Source organism: Spermophilus citellus (assembly GCF_964194105.1).
Source record: "Spermophilus citellus genome assembly, chromosome: X".
Lineage (NCBI taxonomy): Eukaryota > Metazoa > Chordata > Mammalia > Rodentia > Sciuridae > Spermophilus > Spermophilus citellus.
In genome coordinates, this window is record NC_138190.1 from 20,554,342 (window position 1) to 20,580,000 (window position 25,659).

A 25,659-nucleotide genomic window follows, 5' to 3' on the forward strand; every position below is an offset into this window, starting at 1 on the left:
TAATCCCCTCTTTTCTGGTTATTTTATAATCTGTTTTATTACTTTTAATGAAGCTCTCAACAAAAGATATTGTGCAAATGGTTATGACTTATCCTTTTGGTAAACTATTTTTATTAGTCTATGTCAAAATTAAACAAGTATCATTATCCCCTTTGGACCAAAGTAATATATAGATTGTTTTTTCAGCTGGGTGTGCTTTTCCAACATGGTATAATACTGCCATGTCCTGTCACAACCTTTTTCTTTCAGAAGGTTTGATATAATAATATTTGATGCCTTTTCCCCCAAAGAAGTCCTCAGACACTCCATTTAGAAAATTAAATAAATATCAGAACAGAAATAGAGAGTAAAAAAGATCAACAAAACCAAGAGGTAGTTCTTTGAAAAGAAAACAGACAAACTCTTAATAAACTAAGAAAAAAAAAAAAGAAAAGACTCACATCAGAAAGAAAATGGGAAAAAAATATACTTGATACCATGGAAACACAATCATTAGAGATTCTTTTGAACAAGAATATACCAACAAATTTGACAATCTGGAAGAAATGAAAAATGTTCTAGGCACATATACCTTGTCAAATATGAATCATGAAAAAAATAGAAAACCTAAAAAGATGAATCAAAAGCAATGATGAAATAAATACTTCTGAATTATTAATAAAAAGTATCAAAGAAAAATCAAAGATCACATGGCTTCACTTCTGAATTTTGCCAAATATTTAAAGAAAAAGTAGTACCAATTCTCCCTAAGATATTTCAAAAAAACAGAAGAGGAAAGAATTCATCAGCTCTTTCCGGAATATACCTTATTGGATATCCAGTTTTCTCAGATCCTAAAGGTAAAACCATCCTGGATTCCACAATTTCTGAGTCAATTATTTGTAGAATATACTACCTCCATGGCTTGCTAATTGCCAGTGTCTTTGTAAAAATAAATCAAACAAAAACACTAGCATGAAATTTAAACTCTAGGTTTTTTGAGATGGTAGAATAGAGGTGGTCATTTTCCTGGTGACTACATGGTGTGAAACCAAGAAAGCAGACAAGGAGCTTCTCAGCTAGGTGAATGAACAATAACAAGGGAGGGACATTACTGTAATTTAATACTAGAAACTCAAAGTAGATCGGGGACTCAGGAGGATGGATATAATAAAATAAGGAAGAAATCATTAGTGCCACAGCTTCTGCCATGGCAAGAGGCACCAGCTGAAGAAATCCCTCTATGATCAAAGTTGAAGGATAAGGGAATTAAAGGAACCCGCATTTCTAGGAGGACTGAGGTATGTCTGGGTAGAGAGTTTCAAGATCAAAAACACTGCCCAACTAAAATGAAAGGAACTGCACAATATCCTCGTGTGGGAAAGAGACTTCATCTTTCCCAGTGGCACATAGAGGACAGAGCAAGGGACAATTTTGCGGTTGTGGCATGGGTGCCAGAAGCTAGGAAGCCAATTCCTGGCAAAAAAAATGAGTTTGGCCCAAAATACAGGCCTGGTAAACCTATACTGCATGATATAGAGTGGAGCATGCCTAAATGACAAACAGAAAGTAAAAAATGATGAGATGTTTACACAGGAGACTACTGGTCATGGAATCCTACCCAGCTCTCCCCCTCTCTCTCAAATCTGGATGCTTGCAGGACAGGCTGGGAGAGATGCACCTGGCCAGGAATTCATAAGGGAAGGACAGGAGAGATCAAGTTTGGAGACTGAACCTGAGACCAGGAAATGTGGGGTCCACAGGTGACATAGTGTACTAAGAATTGTACCTCCACCACATGAGTGGAACCAAGTGGAGATCCCTGGGGTAGTCTTCCAGCATGGACTGTCTATTGCTGGTCCCTGAAGGTGCACTAATTTAAAATCTCCAGGCCAACTGACATTCAATGAAAAGACTCAGGCCTATTTAAGCCTAAACCCTGACTCCAAGAGTTCTGCCTACAGGATTAACTCTCTCACTCTAGCAACCTCACCTAACATTGCTGAGAAGGGAAGCTGAGAATCTTTTGAACTCCAACAGAAACAATTCTTTAACTTTTCTTTTTTTTATTATTTTTTTATTGGTTGTTCACAACATTACAAAGCTCTTGACATATCATATTTCATACATTAGATTGAAGTGGGTTATGAACTCCCATTTTTACCCCAAATGCAGGTTGCAGAATCACGTCAGTTACACATCCACAATTTTACATAATGCCCTATTAGAAATTGTTGTATTCTGCTACCTTTCCTATCCCCTACTATCCCCCCTCCCCTTCCCTCACATCTTCTCTCTCTACCCCATCTACTGTAATTCATTTCTCTCCTTGTTTATTTTCCCATTCCCCTCACAACCTCTTATATGTAATTTTGTATAGCAATGAGGGTCTCCCTTCATTTCCATGCAATTTCCCTTTTCTCTTTCCCTCCCATCTCATGTCTCTGTTTAAAGTTAATCTTTTCTTCCTGCTCTTCCTCCCTACTCTGTTCATAGTTGCTCTCATTATATCAAAGAAGACATTTGGTATTTGTTTTTTAGGGATTGGCTAGCTTCACTAAGCATAATCTGCTCTAGTGCCATCCATTTCCCTGCAAATTCCATGATTTTGTCATTTTTTATTGCTGCGTAATATTCCATGGTGTATAAATGCCACATTTTTTTATCCATTTATCTATTGAAGGGCATCTGGGTTGGTTCCACAGTCTAGCTATTGTGAATTGTGCTGCTATGAACATCGATGTGGCAGTATCCCTGTAGCATGCTCTTTTAAAGTACAGCATCCCTTTATGTTCAAAACATTAGAAAAACTAGGGATAACAGGAACTTACCTCAGCATTGTAAAAGCTATCTATGCTAAGCCTCAGGCTAGCATCATTCTGAATGGACAAAAGTTGAAGGCATTCCCTCTAAAATCTGGAACAAGACAGGGATGCCCTCTCTCACCACTTCTATTTAATTTAGTCCTTGAAATACTAGCCAGAGCAATTAGACAGACAAAAGAAATTAAAGGCATAAAAATAGGAAAAGAAGAACTTAAATTATCACTATTTGCGGACAACATGATTCTATACCTAGAAGACCCAAAAGGGTCTACAAAGAAACTACTAGAACTAATAAATGAATTCAGCAAAGTGGCAGGATATAAAATCAACACGCATAAATCAAAGGCATTTCTGTATATCAACGACAAAACTTCTGAAACGGAAATGAGGAAAAACACTCCATTCACAATATCCTCAAAAAAAATAAAATACTTGGGAATCAACCTAACAAGAGGTGAAAGATTTATACAATGAAAACTACAGAACCCTAAAGAGAGAAGTAGAAGAAGATCTTAGAAGATGGAAAAATATACCCTGTTCATGGATAGGCAGAACTAACATCATCAAAATGGCGATATTACCAAAAGTTCTCTATAGATTTAATGCAATGCCAATCAAAATCCCAACGGCATTTCTTGTAGAAATAGATAAAGCAATCATGAAATTCATATGGAAAAATAAAAGACCCAGAATAGCAAAAGCAATTCTAAGCAGGAAGTGTGAATCAGGCGGTATAGCGATACCAGATTTCAAACTATATTACAGAGCAATAGTGACAAAAACAGCATGGTACTGGTACCAAAACAGGCAGATGGACCAATGGTATAGAAGAGAGGACACAGACACTAATCCACAAAGTTACAACTATCTTATATTTGATAAAGGGGCTAAAAGCATGCAATGGAGGAAGGATAGCATCTTCAACAAATGGTGTTGGGAAAACTGGAAATCCATATGCAACAAAATGAAACTGAATCCCTTTCTCTCGCCATGCACAAAAGTTAACTCAAAATGGATCAAGGAGCTTGATATCAAATCAGAGACTCTGCGTCTGATAGAAGAAAAAGTTGGCTCCGATCTACAGATTGTGGGGTCGGGCTCCAAATTCCTTAATAGGACACCCATATCACAAGAGTTAATAACAAGAATCAACAAATGGGACTTACTTAAACTAAAAAGTTTTTTCTCAGCAAGAGAAACAATAAGAGAGGTAAATAGGGAGCCTACATCCTGGGAACAAATTTTTACTCCTCACACTTCAGATAGAGCCCTGATATCCAGAGTATACAAAGAACTCAAAAAATTAGACAATAAGATAACAAATAACCCAATCAACAAATGGGCCAAGGACCTGAACAGACACTTCTCAGAGGAGGATATACAATAAATCAACAAGTACATGAAAAAATGCTCACCATCGCTAGCAGTCAGAGAAATGCAAATCAAAACCACCCTAAGATACCATTTCACTCCAGTAAGATTGGCAGCCATTATGAAGTCAAACAACAATAAGTGTTGGCGAGGATGTGGGGAAAAGGGTACTCTTGTACATTGCTGGTGGGACTGCAAATTGGTGCGGCCAATTTGGAAAGCAGTTTGGAGATTCCTGGGAAAGCTGGGAATGGAACCACCATTTGACCCTGCTATTGCCCTTCTCGGACTATTCCCTGAAGATCTTTAACTTTTCATTGAGATTTTTTTTCCTTTTTTTCTCTCTGATTAAGTGTGAAAGGTCATGTACTTGTATACATATTCATATTCACATTTTTCTCATTTCTAGCATTTTTGAAGCCAGTTTTTTGTTGTTTTTTTGTTTGTTTGTTTGTTTGGGTGGGGCAGTATTGGGGATTGAACTCAGGGGCATTCGACTACTGAGCCACAACCCAGCCTTATTAGTATTTTATTTAGAGACAGGGTCTCACAGAGTGCCTTGCTTTTGCTAAGGCTTCCTTTGAATTCACAATCCACCTGCCTCAGCCTCCTAAGCCACTAGTATTAGAAGTGTACACCATATACCCAGCAAAGACAAGTTATTTTCCATAAATCAGTTTTTTGAAGGCTAGGGATGTTTCATTATTATATTTCCATTTTGTTTTATATTATTGTATTTTTATTTTTAAAATTTACTTTATATATTTTTTCTCACTTATCTGTTTCCCCTGATTGTCTTCCTCTTTTCTTCTGCTAATGGCCAATCTCCATTTTCTCTCTTTCACTCTTCCTTTAATATTTTTACATCTACATTATCTCCTCCTCCCTCATAATCATCACATCCTATATCACTTCTGTTTTCTCTCTGTCCACCATTTGAAATTGTAAACCGTTCTGCAAACGTACTATTTTTATTGCAGCAGTAACAGATCATACCATTTCTGTTTACTGTGACAACATTGTAGACATCATAGCAGGAACTATTTGATTTAATACTGAATATTGTTTACATTGGTTATTACTATTATTTGTCTTCCCCTAAATGTCGAGGTACTGGAAAGCATACAGGATAGAAACTGTACTTCAGATCCATACTATTAGATGGGTAGATCCACAAACAACATGAAAAAGCAAGAGAAAAAAAACACCCCAAACAAACCAAGTACTTCAATAACAGAATCCATCAATACCACAGTGGAAGAAATGTCAGAAAAGTAGTTTAAAATGTACATATTTCAACTACTCTGTCAGATAAACGCCAACATAAGGAGTGAAATTAGAGAGAAAATACAAGTAAAACATGGTTTCAATAATGAGACAGAGATTTTGAAAAAAAATCAAGCAGAAATCATCAAAATGAAGAAATCAATAAAACAAATTAAAAATTCAAATGAAAGTATCACCAACAGACTACACCACTTAGAATGCAGAGTTTTAGGCTAAAAGACAAAATATGTGGTACCCAAAAAACACCAAATTTAAGATGTATTGGGGGAAATGAAGACTCAGAAATATAAACCAAAGGAATGCAGAATATTTTCAATGAAGAAAATTTCCCAAACCTAAAGAATGAAATACAAAATCAAACACAGGTGGCTTAGAGGACCCCCAATGTACAAAATTACATGAGAACCACACCAAACCACATTGATATGAAAATGCATCATCTACAGAATAAGAATGGTATTTTAAAGATTGCCCAAGAAAAATGATAGGTCAAATTTAGAGGAAAACCAATCTAGATCTCATCTGATTTTTCATCTCAGACCCTCAATGCTAAGAAGTATTGGAAATAATATAAACTAATCTCTGAAAAAAAAAGGATTCCAGCCAAGAATACTATACCCAGCAAAATTAAGCTTCAGAATTGACAATGAAAAAAAAATTCCAGTATAAACAAAAGTTAAAATAATACACAAGAAATACTGCACTAAAAAACATACTCAAGGGCTGGGGTTGTGGCTCAGTGGTAGAACGGTTGCCTAGCATGTGTGAGGCACTGGGTTTGATCCTTGGTATCACATAATAAAATAAAAAGGTTATTTGTCCACCTACAACTAAAAATAAAACAAATATTTTTTTTAAATCCACTCAATAAAATATTTCATGAAGAAGAAATGAAAAAGCAAAGGGAGAAACTAAGCTAGCAGAATAATTAATAAAAGGAGAAACCACTTCAAATTCAAAAACAGAAATAAATCAAATGACAAGAAATAAAAATCATATATCAATAATGACATTGAATGTAAATGACCTAAACTCATCAATCAAAAGACATAGACCCGCAGAATGGATTAATAAACAAGACCCAACAATACACTGTCTCCAAGAGACTTATTGATAGCCAAAGGCATTCAAATATTGAAGGTAAAAGGATGGGAAAAAACATATCATTCACATGGAACTTGTAACAAGCAGGGGTTTCTATCCTAATATTAGACAAAGTGCACTTCAAGCCAAAGTTAACCAGAAGGGACAAAGAAGGACATTTCATTGAAGGAATTACACATCAACAAGACATAACAATCATAAATATGTATTCCCCCCAAGATGGAGCATCTACATACATCAACCAAACCCTTTTCAATTTCAAGAAGCAAACAAACCACAACATAATAGTACTGGGTGACTTTAACACACCTCTCTCACCACTGGACAGATCGTCCAAACAAAAACTTAATAAAGAAGGTATAGACAGATTCTCAGCCAAATTCTACAAGACATTCAAAGAAGAATTAACACCAATACTCCTCAAAGTATTCCATCAAATGGAAAAGGAGTAAACCCTTCCAAATTCATTCTATAAGGCTAATATCACCCTGATACCAAAACCAGACAAAGACACATCAAGGAAAGAAATTTTCAGAACAATATTCCTGATGAATATAGATGCAAAAATTCTCAATAAAGTTCTGGCAAATCACGCACAAAAACACATTAAAAATATAGTGCACCACAATCAAGTGGGGTTAATCTCAATGATGCAGAGTTGGTTCAACATATGGAAATCAATAAACATAATTCATCATATTAATAGACTTAAAAGCAAGAATCATGTGATCATCTCAAGAGATGCAGAAAAAGTATTTGACAAAATATAGCAAATCTTCATGTTCAAAACACTAGAAAAACTAGGGATAGTAGGAACATACCTCAGCATTATAAAATCTATATATGCTACACCCAAGGCCAGCATCATTCTAAATGGAGAAAAAATTGAAAAGCATTCCCTCTAAAAACTGAAACAAAGCAAAGATGTCCTCTTTCACCACTTCTATTCAACATCATCCTTGAAATTCTAGCCAGAGCAATTAGACAGAAGGAACAAATTAAAGTAATACAAACAGGTAAAGAAGAACTCAAACTATCACTATTTGCTGATGACATGCTTCTATAACTAGAAGATCCAAAAAATTCCACCAGAAAACTTCTAGAACTAATAAGTGAATTCAGCAAAATAGCAGGATATAAAAATAGCAGGATACAAAAATCAACACTTATAAATCAACACATTCCTATACATCAGTGATGAATCCACTGAAAGAGAAATTAGGAAAACTACCCCATTCACAATAGCCTCAAATAAAATATCTGGGAATCAATTTATCAAAAGAAGTGAAAGACCTCTATAGTGAAAAGAGAGAGCCATCAGAATGGGAGAAAATTTTTACCACATGCACATCAGATAGAGCACTAATCTCCAGCATATATAAAGAACTCAAAAAGCTAAACACCAAAAATCCAAATAACCCAATCAATAAATGGGCTAAAGAACTGAACAGACACTTCACAGAAAAAGAAATACAATCAATCAACAAACATATGAAAAAAATGTTCAACATCTCTAGCAATTAGTGAAATGCAAATTAAAACTACACTGAGGTTCCATCTCACTCCAGTCAGAATGGCAATTATCAAGAATTTGAGCAACAATAAGTGCTGGCAAGGATGTGGGGGAAAAGGTACACTAATTCATTTCTGGTAGGATTTCAAAATAGTACAACCACTCTGGAAAGCAGTATGGAGATTCCTTTTAAAACTTGAAATGGAAACATCATTTGACCCAGCTATCCCACTTCTTGGTCTATACCCAAAGGAATTAAAAACAGCATACTACAGTGATTCAGCCCACCTCAATGTTTACAGCCGCTCAATTCACAATAACTTAACTGTGGAAGCAACCTAGATACCCTTCAATAGATGAATGGATAAAGAAACTGGAATATTACTCAGCCATAATGGAGAATTAAATTATGGCATGTACAGGTAAATGGAAGGAGTTGGAGAATATCATGCTAAGCGAAGTAAGCCAAAAAAACAAAGGAAAAATATTTTCTCTGATAAGTGGATGCTAATCCATAATGGAGGGGGGGCAAGAGAAGAATAGAGAAACTTTGGATTAATCAGGGGGGAGGGGAAGGGGTATGGGAGGGGGAGATGGTGGAATGAGATGGACAATATTGCTCTATATACAGCTATGATTGCATGAATGGTGTGACTCTACCTCATATGCAACCAAAGAAATGAAAAGTTGTCCTCCATTTGTATAAAAAATAAAATTAAATAAAAAATAAAATAAAATATATACTGAAATTTATATGGAACCACAGAAAACATCAAATAGCCAAAGTCATCTTGAGTGAAAAGAATAAAGCAAGAGGCAATTAGAAAATTTTAAAATTTACTACACTGCTATAATAATCAAAACAGCATTGTATTGGCATAGAAACAGACACAAAGACCATTGCAACAGAACAGAGAGCCTTGAAGTAAACTCTCATGTTTACAGACAATTATCAACAAAACTCCTAAAAGCATGCATTGAAGAAAGTACAGTTTTGCCAATAAATTGTGCCAGGAAAATAGAATATCCAAATGCAAAAAAAAAAAAAAGAAAGAAACTGAAACTAGATCACTACTTTTTACCAGATACAAAAATCAACTCAAGATGGATTAAAATTTAAATGTAAGAACTGAAGCTCTGAAACTATTAGCAGAAGATATAGGAGAAAGACTTCATGAGTTTGGAATGGTGAAATACGTTTTTGAAGATGACTCCAAAAGCACAGGAAAGAAAAGCAAAAAAAAAAAAAAAAGGACAAGATGCATTCCATAAAACTGAAAAGTTTCTGCACAGTAAATAATCAACAGAGCAAAGAGACCACCTACCCAATAAAAAAAGAATTTTCAAAATCTACATCTTACAGTTAATATCCAAAATATATAAGGAACTCCAAAAGTTCAGTAACATAAAAACTAATAACCCAATTATAAACAGGAAACAGACCTAAAAAGACATCTCTTAAAACAAGACATACAAATGACCAAGAGTTTTATGAAAAAGAATCTCAAAAAATCACTGATCACCAAGGAAATGCAAATCAAAACCACAGTAAGATATCACCTCACCCTAGTATAAATGGTTACAATCACAAACACAAATGAAAATAAGTGTTAGTGAAGATGTAGAAAAAAGGCAACCTTTGTACCCTGTTGGTGGGAATATAAGTAAGTCAAGTCATGATGTAAAATACTATGTAGGTTCCTTGAGAAATTAAATATACAAGTAACATATGATCCAGCAAACCCACTACTAGGTATATATCCAAAGGAATTAAAATCAGTATATAGAGAAGACATATGCAGTACAATCACAGCATCTGGGGAAGCTGAGGCAGGAGATCACAAGTTTGAGGCCAATTTGGAAATTTCATGAGACTTTGTCTCAAAATGAAAAATAAAAGGGCTGAGGAGTATGTAGCTCAGTGGTAGAGGTTCCCTGGGTTAAATTTCCAATACAAAAAAAGACATTTGCACTCCTATATTTATTGTAGCACTCTTCACAACAGCCTAGAAATGAAAATGACTAAAGTGTCCATCAACTGATGAATGGATAAAGAACCATGGTGCATATAAACAATTAAATACTATTTAATAATAAAAATAATGAAATATCATTTGGGACAACATGGATGGAACTATTTCACAGTTTTCCTAGCCCTTCTGTTACTCAATGAACTGATTTTACCTCTTTCAGTTATTTTATTTCCAGATGCCCTATTTAACCCATATTGTTATCTTTCTAATTAATGCAATATTTTTAAAAAATCATTATTTTGCTCTTTTATATATAAGTTTTAAAATTTTTATTAATAAAATATTTAAAGGAAAGTTTAATCCCTCTTGGGATGGATATTTATTTCTACTGTGAAGGAATGTTCCAGTTGCTTTTCCTTATTTATTTGGATATCCAGTTCTTCCTTTATCCTATCTTAGTTAAAAATAGTATTTGTTATGGTTTGGATGTGATGTATCCCCCAAAATCTCATGTGTGAGAAAAATGCAAGAACATTCAAAGGTGAAATTATTGGGTTATGAGAGCCTTAACCCAATCAATGAATTAATCCTCTGATGGGGATTAACTCAGTGGTAGCTTAAAGCATGTAGAATGTGACTAGAGGAGGTGGGCACTGTGGGCCTGCTTTTGGAGTATATATTTTATATCTGGCTAGTTGAGTCTCTCACTGCTTCATGATAATCATGTGAGACAACTCCCTCTGCCACACTCCTCTTCCTTGATATTTTGCCTCACTTCAAGCCTCATGGAATAGAGTCAACCTTCTATGGACTGACACTTCTGAAACTGTGAGGCCCCAACATAAACTTTACCTCCTCTAATTGTTCTGTTCAGGTATTTTGGTCACTGCATTGAAAAAGCTGACTAAAAAACTATTCTTACCCTACTACCAAAAATGGCATTTTTTATTATCAGGGATTCATGTATAAGTGAGTCTATTTGAGGATATTACATTTTGTTCTATTGGCCTATTTGCTTATCTGTGAAACTGTAAAAAATAATTTCTAGATTTTACAAAATGATTCTTAATACCTAGCAGAGTGTGTCCTCATTGTTTTTCTTTCTTGAGAGTATGCTGACACTTTAGGGACATTTGCAAGTAAATTTAAAATCTAGAATCAGCCTAAAAAGTTTCATACATATAATAAACAAAGTTTCTTTTAGGGGGAATGGGAATTACCATATACTATAGACTAAATCTGAGAATAATGAGCCTGTCTATAATTTTGAAAATTCACACAAATATAACAAGTCACTACTTGAGTTTTCATTAATTTCTCTCAATATATGTATATATCATATATATATATATATATAATGTGTGTGAATGTGCATGTATATCTTGAACACCAGAATTTTTATTACACATATTTGAAAGTTATATATTGTTTAATTTTATCTTTATACTATTTGTTGCTATAGTAACAAATTATATGTTTATATTTCAATCTTACATGCTCAACTTTTAAAAATATTTATACTAATTTGACAGTTTATCTTAAGTAGTATCCACATACATTCTAATAGCCTATTAACAATAAAAGATGACTCTTATTTTCTGATCTTTGTTCCTTTATTTTTTCCAATTCCTATTACAGCAATTTGTAGTATCATCTTTTAAAATGTTCAGTAGAAATGCTGATGGCAGGTACTGTTTTCTATTTCCCAATTGTAAAGTAAAGCCTTTCCAAATTAAGTATTTACTACGGATGTTGTTGCTGTCATATCTGTAGATATTCCTTTCTAGTCTGCTAATGTTTATTATAAATGAATGCTAATTTTATAAATGTCTATTATATGTCAGATTACATGTTTTTTTCTCATCTGCTTTTCCAATGAGGTGTGCCAGACTTGAACTTAGTTGTCCTCAAGCTTCCACCTATTCTGTTCCCACTGCAAAATATATGACACCAATTTCTTATGATCCGTATTCTCTAACACCTGGATGCAAGCTACATTCAGCCAAGAGGTGACAACAGCCCAAGAAGATTAAAGTGCTAGTTTATTTTTTTTTAATTTTTTTTTCTCTCTGCAGCAAGTCAGTTCTCTTTCAATGGCTACATCCATGTGTCTCCAAATTCTTTCATATTGCTCAATCATGGTTTCTCATGCTGCTGACTGAAACTATTACTCCCCAGGAACAATACCTTTTCGATTTGTTTCTTTATCACACAGATTGTAGTGCCTTCTGAATGTTGCTAAGTATTCTATTCAAGTATCCTTGACTGGCTTCTCAAATAAACAGTTTCCAGCATTAAATTTTGAGTTATATATTTAGAGTAGGTCCTGTTTCCTGGATAACCCCTGATGGTTATAGTTGGCCAATAATATTGATGATCAGTTTTTATCATGTGAAACTCTTTTCATTTATAGCAAAAACTGTACTTTGTCACATATGTGGGGGGTTGTGTATATTACATATGTAAGTATGCATTAATATGAATATTCAATATTCTAAGACTCTAATGTAGATATTTATTCAACTTTTAAAATTTTGCACACTACATATAAAGCTCTAGAATATGGCCTATGGAAAATTACCCAAGTGGTACCTAAAAGGATGCTATAGCCTTATGTAGATTTATCAAAAAACATTAAAATGTCCAAATCATTCAAGAGCTACAGAAATAACATTATGTTATGCCCAAGTAATTAAAAAGTAGGAAATAATGAAGATAAGTGAAGAACTAAAGAATTGGAAGATGAAAGGGTCAACTAATGAAAGGTAGAATTTTATATCAATTATAATTATAAAAGGTATCAATTATAATAAAAAGAATAATAAATAAATATTAGTTAAATAATATTTTACCAATTATACCAACAGAAGGAACGTAAAGATATAAGGAGAACACTATAAAATATGTTTACCATTACATCAGGATAACAAATGGTAAATAAGAAAAACAATTCGGCCTATATAATTATTTTAGCTAATAAATGCAAAGGAATGATACAATTATTATTCTGCAGCTCACTCAACTGGGATGATGAACTTCCATGACTACAAACCAAAAATATTTCCTAATGGAAGTGCAAAGTATCGCCTCTAAACTTCTAGAGTGATATTGCCAATAAACAAATAAATAAACCTTCACCTGATCAAGCTTGTTATAACTGTTGAGGGCTCTTGATATTGTGTGCCAGCTGTATCGATTTTATGATCCCACTCTCTGTATTATCGAATACATTTGTGAATTTCAACAATAAAATTATTTTATTGCAAATATTACTGTAAATTTAAAAACTCAATTAAATTAGAAAACAATAAGCAAAATATAGAAGACTAAATAGGCTCATAAAAATAGAAAACATAATGGAACAACTCAAATTATAACTGTAATCAAAACCCAAGGCATCCTCAAATGTTCCAAACTAGCCAGGTTTGTGGGTTTATGGGTTCCTTACAATAAATGCTTAAAGAAAAAATAATCAACTAAGTAAAATCTTCAAAACCCCACAAAAATTGGGAAAATACTCCTCTCTCTTACCATTCTAGCTCACTTTGATGCAAATACCATCCATATTAAGTATTTATATTAAGGATGTCCCCAAAAAAGAACATTTCTGTCAAACTCACAAACAAATATCATAAATAACTTCATAGTATAGAGTGGCAATTAATAAGTAGCCTGTGCCCAAAGAATGCAAACATACTGCATTAGATAAAAATAGTGACCAGATATGGTAGCACATGCCTGTAATCCCAGTCACCTGAAAGGCTGAGGCAGGAGGAATGTTAGTTCCAGGATACCAGGCTAGCCTCAGCAATTTAGCCTGACACTATCTTTAAAAACAAAAAAAGAAAGAAAAAAAATAGGGATGTAGCTAAGTGGTAAAGCACCCCTGGGTTCATTCTCTAGTACCAAAAGAAAAAGGAAAAGGAAAAAATAGTGTAGTGCTATTTACTGCAATAATAGATAGGCAAGAAAAAAATGTGATTATGTTCTTCATACAAAATTTTCCACAAGTTCATTGTAATAACTTTTACCTGACTTTGATTAGAATGGACTCTCTGTCACATACAAATATATGTAAATATGAAATGTTAGGAACATACCCAAATATTTCTGGAAAAATCACAAAGAAATATGGAAATCTAGATTGGAATGTACAAGAAAAAATGCACAAGAACACCTAAATAAAGAAATATGAATAATGAGAAGAAACATAACAGTAACAATATGATCCTATGATTAAAGTATCAAAGTAATTGACATTCAATTATCCAAAGAAAAATTTTAAAAACTAGCATATAAAATCATTATAGCATAACTGGAAGCCTAGCCACAAAAATCAATAACTAATTAGAAAATGTAATGAAAAATTTGCCATTTATAACAGCAAAATATGTAAAATGAATCTAGTGGAAACTTCAAACTATATTTATGGGCTCAAATATAAAAATTTACTGATAGAATTAGGAGAGAAATGTTCCAAATAGACCAGTATACTAGATTTATTCAGGGGAAAATGGTAAACATGTTACCTGTCCTTATTTACAGAGATAATTGTCTTATCCATATGTTCCAAGATGATGAACAAGTTGAGGTTGCTATTTCCCATGCCCAAAAATCAACCATGGAACCGCTTAAGAAGGAATAAACAAAGAACAACATCATACAGATAATAAAAAAAATGAGAAACCCTGGAGGAAGACTCACTCTGTTAAACAGAATTTGCATGAGGGTGTGCCCATAAGTGGAATTCTTTAAAATGTGCCTCACAGTAATAGAGAAGTTCCATGTACTCACTGAAGGAATCCTCCTTAGCATGTTAGAACGCAGGTACCAGAACCAACGGTAAATATCAGAAAAGCATGAACTTTGGGATTGATCAAAGCAGACGAAGTTCAGGTACAGAACTAATATCCACCTGAAACCTCTTGAGTGGTTGATGAAGAGCTATTTAAGTTATCTTAACATAAGGAATCAACTAAAATAGAATTGGAAAATAAGAGTAAATCAGACAGAATACAGGTATGAATTGATTCCTCAGACAATTAGGAAATGCCCTTGATGTCAACAAAGAGAGGGACAAACATAATATCAGGATCCTCATTTTCTACTTCGGTATGTTTCAGGCTATGACTGGAGAAAGGGAGTGGACTCCTATCAGAAAATGGAGGAATCCTAGGGTCGTAGAGCAGTTAATGTTACAACATTTGATAATATCAAGGGGCTTCACATGACACTGCAGAGAGGCCACCAGAGATTCTTGTTAAGAAAACACTCCTTGCATCACATCATACCAGAAAGGGACAGGTCTGGCAGACCCCAAGAAGTAGTGACCAGAAGTCCATGTACTTCTTATCAAGAGAATCTCAAAAAATTAATTCTTTGGATTAAGGTTCTGGACTCAAGCCTTTGGAAGGACAGTAGCTGAACACCTAAGTAATCAAGATAAGACAGAGAACTGAGGGCACCATCCCCCCCAGGAAACAGACCACACAGATCAACTCACACTACCAGTCTTTGCAGGTCCCAAGCATAGATGCTGGGCTCAGGCTCCACCTTACTCCCTACTGGGGACTCTCTGGGAAATGAGCTCCTTATTCCAAGCCCCTTTGCCTCACCTCAGTAGAGGGAGTCACCCCAGCACCGGTGCAGAATCAATGAGCTGAGTGTGTGAGCTCTCGCGGAACTCCTCTCCTCCAGAACGAAGGCCAACGGTCCCAGCACAGCCCGGCAGTTATAGCCGGAGACCATGTGGGCCGGACCACAGGACCGGAAGTACCAAACCCGACTTCCTCTTCACGAGGCTGTGGTGAGTGAGGCCTTGGATTGAACGCATAGCCTCAGGCCTACTGAGATAGACTACCAGGTGTTGACAGGTGTCTTGGTAGGTACCTAAGTTCAACTCCCACCCCCCCAAAAAATGTGAGTCCCCGACAAACACGCCCTTCCCTTCCCCTGAAAAGGAGGCCCCACAGGGCCCGCCCGCTCCGGGAAGCCCTCAGACATGGCAGTTAGGCCCAAAGATCTGGCATCTCCCCCCAGGACTTGAGGAACAAAGGCTGTCTGGGGCAGGTGGGCTTAGGTCAGCAGAGTGGGGCATCTCAGGCCCTGCGGGTTAAGGAGAGAAACTTGGTGAAGATTGAGGGGACTCTATGCCCCCGAGCCCAGAGCGCCCAGGGGTGGGCTTACAGAACTCGGTCCCTGATGTCTGTAGACCTACTAAAGGTGGGGGCGGGGGCTCGCGGTGGCGGGTGGCGTGGAGTGTGTGTGTGTGTGTGTGTGTGTGTGTGTGTTTTCTCAGTCTCTTTGTCCTCCGGAGATTCAGCGAGCTGGGAGCTTTGCTCCAAAGGGCTGGCAGCCTGTCAGAAGAGGGCGAGAGGTTCCCCAGCCATAGGAAGGGTCCAGAGGAGGACTCTGATCACTGTGGAAACCACACTCATCTTAATGCAAGGGACTCAGGTGTCTCCTGGTGTCCTGGGTGCCTCTGAATGAAGTAGTGAGTGAGCCCACCACTGCTCTAGAGCACTCCCCTCCAGGAAAGCGGCAGAGGGGGCCAGGGTGCTCTCTCCCTGATGACCTTGCTCACTTGTCGCCATTCTCCCCAATCCAGGTCCCAGCCTTTCCATCCCTTGTGCCAACACTCCTTGCCTGCTGTCCCTGACAACAGTCATGCCTAGGGGTCAGAAGAGTAAGCTGCGTTCCCGAGCCAAGCGCCAACAGGCCCGCGATGAGACCCAGGGCCTCAGGGGTGCTCAGGCCACTGCAGAGGAGGAAGTGGGGTCTCCCTGCTCCTCTCCTCTTGATGAGGGTGCACTTCCAAGCTCCCCTGCTGCTGGCATTAGCCAGGTGTCTCAGAGAGCCCCACCCTCTAGCTCTCTTGGTGCAGGTGATTCCTGCAAAAGCTCTGAAGCAGGTGCCCAGGAGAGAATGCCAGGCAGCTCCCAGGCAGCAGCCTCTCCTGAGAGCTCACGCAGAGATCCTCTCACCAGGAAGACAAGTCTGTTGGTGCAGTACTTGCTGGAGAAGTATAAAACAAAAGAGCCCATTACACAGGCAGATATGCTGAAGGTGATCAATAAGAAGTACAAGGAGTACTTCCCTGAGATCCTCAGGAGAACCTCCGAGCGTGTGGAGCTGGTCTTTGGCCTAGAGTTGAAGGAAGTGGATCCCAACAGTCACTCCTACGTCCTTATCAGCAAGCTGGGGCTCTCCAGTGAAGGAAGTCTGTGTGGCAGTAGGGGCTTGCCCAAGACGGGTCTCCTGATGACCCTCCTGGGTGTGATCTTCATGAAGGGCAACCGTGCCACTGAGGCAGAGATCTGGGAATTCCTGAATGTGTTGGGGATCTATGCTGGGAGGAGGCACTTGATCTTTGGGGAGCCCCGGAAGCTCATCACCAAAGATTTAGTGCAGGAAAAGTACCTGGAGTACCGCCAGGTGCCTGGTAGTGACCCTCCCAGCTTTGAATTCCTGTGGGGTCCCAGAGCCCATGCAGAAACCAGCAAAATGAAGGTCCTGGAGGTTTTGGCCAAGATTAATGATACCAACCCTAATGCCTTCCCTAATCTGTATGAGGAGGCTTTGAGAGATGAGGAGGAGAAAGCAGGAGAGAAAGCTGTGGGTAGAGTGGGTGCACCTACCAGGCCTAGGGCTGTTTCCAAGGTCCTGCCCCACAGACCCTCTCACATCTAGTTGTGTCTGAGGTCGGGTGTTCACTGTATATTTGAAGAGGAGTTAGCTTTTTGTGGGATGGAGAGCAGTGGGCTGGAGGAAGTAAAATGTTGGTGTCTTCTTTTCCTGTTATGCATAAGTAGAAATCTAATTTGGGTTGTTATTTTACAATGTTGTTCCTTTTAATTGAAGATTTATTGTGCTTCTGTTTATAACCTTGTCAGTTATCTGGCTCTCACATTCACTGCAGTGTAATGGGTCTGGAAGGTACAGTTGTAGTATTTCTAAAAAAAATTCACAGACCATGTTTTCTTTGTGATCCAGAACTAGTCAACATGTTACCAGCACCGGGGTTTTCAAGGAAATGTAAAAGAACCCTACATTAAAAATTGTGAATGACATTATGGAGAAAAAAATGTAAAAAGATAAATGTAAAATATGCTTAATTCTTGATTTGGTTTATTCCTTGTAATAGTTATTTTAGTATAAGTTAAAAAGACCTGGATTTATCTTTTTTTCAAAAAGGTTTTTTTCCTATTACACTGGAAAATTGTTGGCATCACAAAATTGTGTAACAAAACAAAAATGGTTAATTTATAGTTGCCTATAATCTTTTTTGGCTTTTGCTTGCAATATTAAATGACATCTTGGATTTGCTTACTTTATTCTAATTTATGTGAAATTAAATAATAATAAAGTTGTAACTCACTCTTTTGATTGTTTTTAATTAATTTACCCTAGCATTAGTTGAACATCTGCTCTTTAGAAGTCCCCCTTAGCACTGAATATGGTAAGATAAAGAAGATATAGCTAGGCACAGTGGCACACACCTATAATCCCAGCAGCTCAGGAGGCTGAGGCAGGAGGATCATGAGTTCAAAGCTAATCTCAGCAAATTAGCGAGGCCATAAGCAACTCAGTGAAACCATCTGTAAATAAAATACAAAATAGGGCTGGGGATGTGGCTCAGTGATTGAGCAGCCCTGGGTTCAATTCCCAGAACCAAAAAAAAACGATGATACAACCACTTCCCAGCAGTTTCTAGAGTATAGCAACAGCTGTTTTATAAGCAATATGGTTAGTTACTAAGCGATAAGGCACAAGTAGAAATAAGTGATCAGGAAGATGAGATTTCAGATGAAAACCAATTATAAATTTTTTCATCAACACAATTTTGAACATTAGGGAATTGCAAGTGTCTTCATGCAAGTTAATTTAAGTGAGGCTTCATTGTGGGCTGGGAGAAGATGTGCTATTAGTGAGCAAGGGTCAGACCATTAGATGTGGCATCTCAGAGTTGAGAAACTAAGTCTAGAATGGGAAACAAATCTTAATAGTTACTTTGGAATTGTAAGTTAACCAGAAGAAATTCAGCCGGTACAGGAACGGAAGGAATCTGTGCTTTCCCTAGTGCAGGTATATATAAAGCACTCACATATGATACTCAGGGAGTTTCTAAGAAATATGGGTGATACCCTCTTGAAAAGCCAAGAAGACGCTGAACTATGCTCTTATCATGGGCTGTTAGAACCAGATTCTGCTCCAGTTAAGAGAATTTTTGTTATGTTACTTAGACTGTAATTTGTCAAACTCTGAGGGCTCAATTTTTGGAATGAAAGGGATGAAAAAAGGTTATTTGGATGGAAAGCACCTCTGAAGAAGGTTAGGAACTTTAAATTGCCTACAGCAGAATACGACAACCAAATTAAGTAACAGATGATCTAATGGGAAAACACTGGTTTTAGTTGCCCAACAGCCTTTCAGCTGATGTGCATGTCTATGTCATTTGAACTTGCATATTCTCAAATATATTCGAATATATATACACACACACACACACACACACACACACACACACACACACACACACACATATTTCATATTCCTGAACCCTGCATGTTAGAGTTTATCAGGTTAACTTTGCAGAGAAAGAACTTGGAATTTTCTCAGGTTCACATGATTGGTAGTGACAAAGCTGGACTCAGACTCTGTATTCCTCTAGGGTCCACACTGATGTACTCCTCCAAGCCTGAGGCAGACCTTGTACTGGTTATTCATTTTCTGCTCATCACTTCAAAATCTATTTCAGGTGATAAAAAGAAAGCAAGACTTCAAACTCAAAATACTGCTTTGGAACACATAGCCCAAGCAATAAGCACTGAAAATACCAATATAGATGCAAGGTATGAATAAAGAAAGAGATTGGTTAACAATATAATTATACACAAAATCAATGTCAATAAACCTCAAAATATTTTGGTTGACAATATAATTATACACAAGGTCAATGTCAATAGACCACAAAATTTTCTGGCTCAGGCCTTCCCTGAGAATGTGTGTATATTTGAAAGAAGTTACGTAAGAAACTAAGTCTAGCTGATGATAAGGTATAGATCAGCATGTTTTGTGTCTGACAGCAAAACACCTGCTCTTGGCTCTCTGCTTTGTGCTTCCCCATCTCACATCACTCCTGGGAAACAACCTATTCTCTGCAAGGTTTGCAGAGGGGAAATAATCAGGAGTTTATACTGATGTGGCATTTTTCTGGTAGCCTCCCATAAAGTTAATAGAATTTATATGAAAACTCTAAGGAATAAAAACTGATGATACAAATACCCCATAAAAAATGAGTCACAGAAAAACTAGTCTACCTATTCTCAGTATCCTATCAATGTTTAGGGTTCTCAGGGACATGAGAGCCTTGTTTGACTTGGATGACCTGAATCAAAAGAGACTATGCCTGGCTTCTTTCACTTATGTATCACATGATCTCACTCCTAGGTTTAATCTAAAAGAGCTGATCTCACAAAGCTGAAAGTAGAATGGTATTTACCAGAAACTGGAAAGAGGAGTTTGGAGTGGGAGAAGGTTGATCCATGTGTACTAAGTTACAGTTAAGAGAGGAGCAAGATGTTCTGATGTGCTGTTGCCCAGGAAGGTAACCACAGATAACAATTATGCACTATACATTTCAAAAAGAAGAAAGGATTTTTAATGTTTTCACCATAAATAAATGGTAAGTTAGGGGGCTACGACTGTGACTCAGTGGTAGAGCACTTGCCAGCATGTGTGAGGTACTGGGTTCAATATTCAGCACCACATATAAATAAGTAAATAAAATAAAGGTAGTATCCATCTACAACTAAAAAAATATTTTTTAAAGTTTAAAAAAAGAAATGGTGAGGAGACATGTATGTTTAACTTAATCTAAACATTATACAAAGTATGCATGTATCAAAATATCATATTGAAGATTATTAATGTGTATATATATGTATATCATTTTCTGTATCAGTTAAAATCAATTAATAAAAAAGAAAGGGGAAACTGAGGTCCTTCAAAATGTCGAAGTTACAACCCTGCCCCAAACAGAGCCACAAGAATCCTAAAGTTTTATATCATCCCTGGAAGGACACAAACAGGGCCCTATGTGGCATTCCTCAACTTTTCTCACTGAGGCCTTAGGGAATAAGAATCTTGGTCTGAGGGTTTGCAACCTAGGACAGTGGAGAGGAGTGTCCTGTGCCCTTCTAGGAATCAAGTGCAGAATCTGATGGTACCACAGATTCTAGAAGTCAGAGATGGCACAGAGCCTGCCCCTGCCATTACTCCCAGAAGCTTTGGATAGGGCTATCAGGTTGGCTTCTAAGAGAAGAGATTCAGGTCCTCGGTCAGAGGGAGGGCCCTTATATAAGCAAAAGAAGGAGTCCCAGTCCCTGCCAATAGTTAAGATGAGGGTTCTCAGTGAGGACACAGGCAATCCTTCATCCTCAGGACCAAAAGGACTGCACAGTGCCCCACTCTTGCTGGCATCCCTGGCATACCTGAGCATTGTTGACATAATGTGATATACTTACTTCTATGGTGTCACAAGAGGGTCAGGGATCACAAGTAAGATCAGCATTGGGAGGATTTCCAAGTTGTCCAAAGGCCACGGAGAATGCCCTGAGAATTAAAGGAACCATTCATCCCATAATAGCTGAAGCACCAGAAAATCCATTCCTTACTCTTAGCCTCGAGAGACCAAGGACAGGTAAGGTAAGCTGAGAAAACCCACATATCCATCTGTTTTGGGGAGTTTTGTCCTTACAATGAGGGGACATGCCTCAGGATAAAAAAGGAGATGTTCCACATCATGCCAAGCATCAAAACAAGAGGATAACACATTATTAAATAAAAAGGGCAGTGAAGAATCTGGCCCTGCCCTGCTTTCAGTCCTTTAAGACCCAGGACAGGGTTGTCAAGACGAAGTTCCCATAATTTATTTAAGACGGGCCTTCAAGAGGTGATACCCTTAGTCTGAAGGTGTAGCCACCATTCAAACAATGGTGGGGGGTCTCAAGTCATGTGTGCTAATTTGAGGAGACTGGGTGAAGACTAAGGACTACAAAGAGGTGAGAACATAAAATTCCCCATTGATCTGTCAATACTGAGGTCATCTGAACAGGAATAATAAGTTGAATGGTCCTTTAACTTCCCTTCTTGTGGATGCCAGGTAGATTTGCAATGTTAATTTCAGAGCAGCAGAGGGAATGGCTCCCATTGCCCACTACCAGTTGACATGATGGTTGTGAATGTGGAATAAGAGGACTCCTCAACTTACAGGCTAAGGCTCACTCTATCTTCCTCTTCCTCTACAGGTTTCCAATAGTAGAGAATGGTCAGGAGAGCTGGAGCTCAGTGAGTTCCTAGAGCAGTTTCCTCACAGAAAACTTTAAATGTAAAGAAAATGTGGTAATATACACAATGGAATATTACTCAGCCATAGAGAAGAATGGAATCATAGCATTTGCTGGTAAATGGATAGAACTGGAGAATATCATGTTAAGTAAATAAGTCAATCCCCAAAAATCAAAGGCCAAATGATCTCTCTGATTTGGGGATGTTAAACCAAAATAAGGGAGGTTGGGGAGGGAAATAACAGAAATCCATTGGATTAGTATAGAACAGAGGATGAAGGGAATAGGAAGGACAGAATTACTTGGTCATAACTTTCCTAGCCTTGTATTTGAATACTTGACCAGGGTAACTCCATATCATATACAACCACAAGAGTGGGATCCTAAATAGAATAATTCATACTCCATGCATGTATAATCTGCCAAAATACTACTGGCAAGTATAACTAAAAAGAACAAATAGAAACCTATAAATTAAAAAAAAAGCAAAACTGCAAATTCAGTCTTCCTTCTAGCCATAATGGAAGTTCCATCCTGAAGGTGCACACAGCTTCTTCATCTCCCTCCCCAGGGTTTTCTCATAAGCTGTTCTCTTACACACACTCCTGCCTACTGTCTCTGAGCACAGCCAATATACCTTGGGGTCAGAAGAGTATATTCCCCATCCACGATAAATGCTGACAGGCCTGAAATGACTCCCATGGTCACAGAGGAGCATAAGTCAACACAACAGTGGAGGAAGAGCCTCTCCCTTTTCTTCTCCTGTTCTTGAGGATATTCCCCAGAGCTCATCTGCTTCTGAGTCAAGTAGCATTCCCCAGAGGCTTTGTAGCATTTTAGATGCTACCACTATTTCTGCAGATGTTTTTAGGCACAAGATATGATGAGGGTGATAACAGCCAAGATGAGGAATATTCAAGTTCCTCAGAGATCTCAACTTCCAGTGAGACTCATCATGCCTGATTCTCTAGCTATGAATGTGAATTTGTTAATTGTAAAATGAAAGTATATAAAGTATAAAATAAAACAGTCCATTACCAATGAAGACATGTTGAACATTGTTGACCAGAAGTACCAAGACCAGTTTGCTGAGATCCTCAAGAGAGTCTCCGATCATATTGAGGTTGTTTTTGTAGTTGATGTAGAAGTTGAGTCAAACAGTAACTTATATGACCTTGTCAGCAAATTGAAACTCCCCAACAATAGGAGAATTCATGCTGGCATGGGGTAACCCACAACTGGTCTCCTAATGACTTTCCTGGAAAATCCTGAAGATGTTGTGAGTATACATTGGGGAGGAAGGACTTCATCTATGGAGAGCCTAGGAAACTCATCACCAAAGATTTGTTAAGGCTAAATTCCTGGTGTACCAGCAGGTAATCAACAATAATTCTCCACACTATGAATTCCTGTGAGGTCCAAGAGCCTACACTGAAGCCAGCAAGATGAAAGTTCTAGAATTTTTGGAAAGGTCAACAGTATTGTTCCTCCCACTTTCTCAACATTATATGAAAAAGCTTTGAAAGATGAAGAAGAGAGATCACAAGAGAGAATTTCAGCCAGTCTTGACACTACTGCCAAAGCCAGGTATGTTCTATGGTGTTACGGTTAAATATGAGATGTTCCCCCTGCAAAAAAAGTTCATGTGTGAGACAATGCAATAAGGTTTAGAGGGGGAATGATTGGGTTATAATAATCTTAACCCATTCAGTGAATTAATCCCCTGAATAGGGATTAGGTGAGTGATAATTGAAGTCAGATAGGGTGTAGCTGGAAGAGGTGGGTCATTGGGATATGTCTTTGGGGTATATATTTTGTATCCTGTGAGTAGAGTCAGTGTTTCTCTCTCTCTCTCTCTCTCTCTCTCTCTCTCTCTCTCTCTCTCTCTCTCTCTCTCTCTCTTTCTCTCTCTCTCTCTCTCCCCTCCCCCTTCCTGGTTCCATGTCCTGAGCTGTTTCCCTCCACCACACTCTTTGTCCATGATGTTCTATTTCACCTCAAGCCCCAAGGAAGCTGGGCTTCTATGGACTGAGACCTCTGAAACCTCTTCTAATTTTCCTTGTCAGGTTTCTTGGTCACAGGAGTGAAAAAGCTGACTAAAACACATGACTATATCCAACAGCCTCTCTTATACCTATTTTAGTCTGAGACCTTTTTTTCCTTATAAGAAAACATGAAAATAAAAGTTTTATTGGAAATATGAAAAAAACAATAATAAAGCAGTTGAGAAAATAGAATAGTAAAAAAAATATGATCAATCTTGAATTCCCTCATTTCTTTTAGTCTTTATTATGCAATTGAATGGTTTATACCTTGATATGGTTAGCTTATTAATAATAGGGTATAAGTCAGACTTCTTGCTCACTGTTCTTATTCCCAAAACATCAGTTGATTATCTCTTCCTTGGGAGGTTCTGTGATCATACAAGAATTGCTCAGATATAGATTCTACCCATAATTTTAGAAACTAGGAGCTACACTCATATGAGGAAAATGTTGAGATACCCTATATGACTCATAGGAAAGTAGAAAGAATGAATGAAAAGGAGAAGAAATTGCCTGTGGCAAGGCAATTTGAATGTCAGGAAACTTCAAGTCAATGTAATTGCAACTTTAAAATTAAGCTTCATGGTGATCTCTATGTGGCTGTGGGGTTGGTGAACAGAGGCCATACCCTTAGAAACTCTGTCACAAAGTTTAAAAAGAAGACCCTTGAATGGAAAACTGTAGTGGAAGGCCTATAATATAAGATCCAATATTATGTATTGCCTTGAAATTTCATGAAACCAGCAGGGCCTCAAATGACCTAACTGCAAGTTCCTCAATATGTACTATAGATAAGATGTCCTTGCCAAACAAGTATCTTTATTAAGAAGATTAGATACAGAAGCTTTTGGACTTATTCAAACAAAAAAAATCACCTCTTCTTCTTAATCTACAAATCCTGTCTTCTACTTATTTACTCTGTTTCTGAGTGCAACTCCCATGTGGTCTTGTGCAGCATATAGTGTCTTCCTCCCTCAGGAAGGAGTCATCTGTGCAGTGTCCAGGGTTGTGTGTTTGCATACAACATTAATACACTGGAGGGATTCCTCCATCACAAGTGGAATAATTATTAGGCCATTAAAGCACACTTTCAAGAGTAACATTGGGATCACAGATAATATAGATTCCAAAGAAGTATCTACTTAAAGGCAGTGTTTTAGAGTTTTAGGGCTACCATTAAAACATGACCATAAGCTAATAGCTTAAAAAGCAGAA

General features: G+C 37.4%; 1 protein-coding gene and 1 pseudogene across 2 annotated transcripts; both read left to right on the forward strand.

Annotated features, from left to right (window-relative positions):
* Nucleotides 1-16,718: 16,718 nt before the first annotated feature.
* On the forward strand, nucleotides 16,719-17,741 carry LOC308638986 (melanoma-associated antigen B4-like; the record flags this gene model as incomplete). Its single annotated transcript, XM_081276908.1, has 1 exon — nucleotides 16,719-17,741. One exon carries the CDS (start codon nucleotides 16,719-16,721, stop codon nucleotides 17,739-17,741), a length of 1,023 nt encoding a protein of 340 aa, XP_081133034.1.
* A 3,840-nt stretch (nucleotides 17,742-21,581) lies between these two features.
* On the forward strand, nucleotides 21,582-24,499 carry LOC308638987 (melanoma-associated antigen B5-like; annotated as a pseudogene). The gene is made up of 3 exons: nucleotides 21,582-21,758; nucleotides 23,430-23,986; nucleotides 24,466-24,499. The product of its transcript is annotated as a melanoma-associated antigen B5-like (transcript).
* Nucleotides 24,500-25,659: the final 1,160 nt, after the last annotated feature.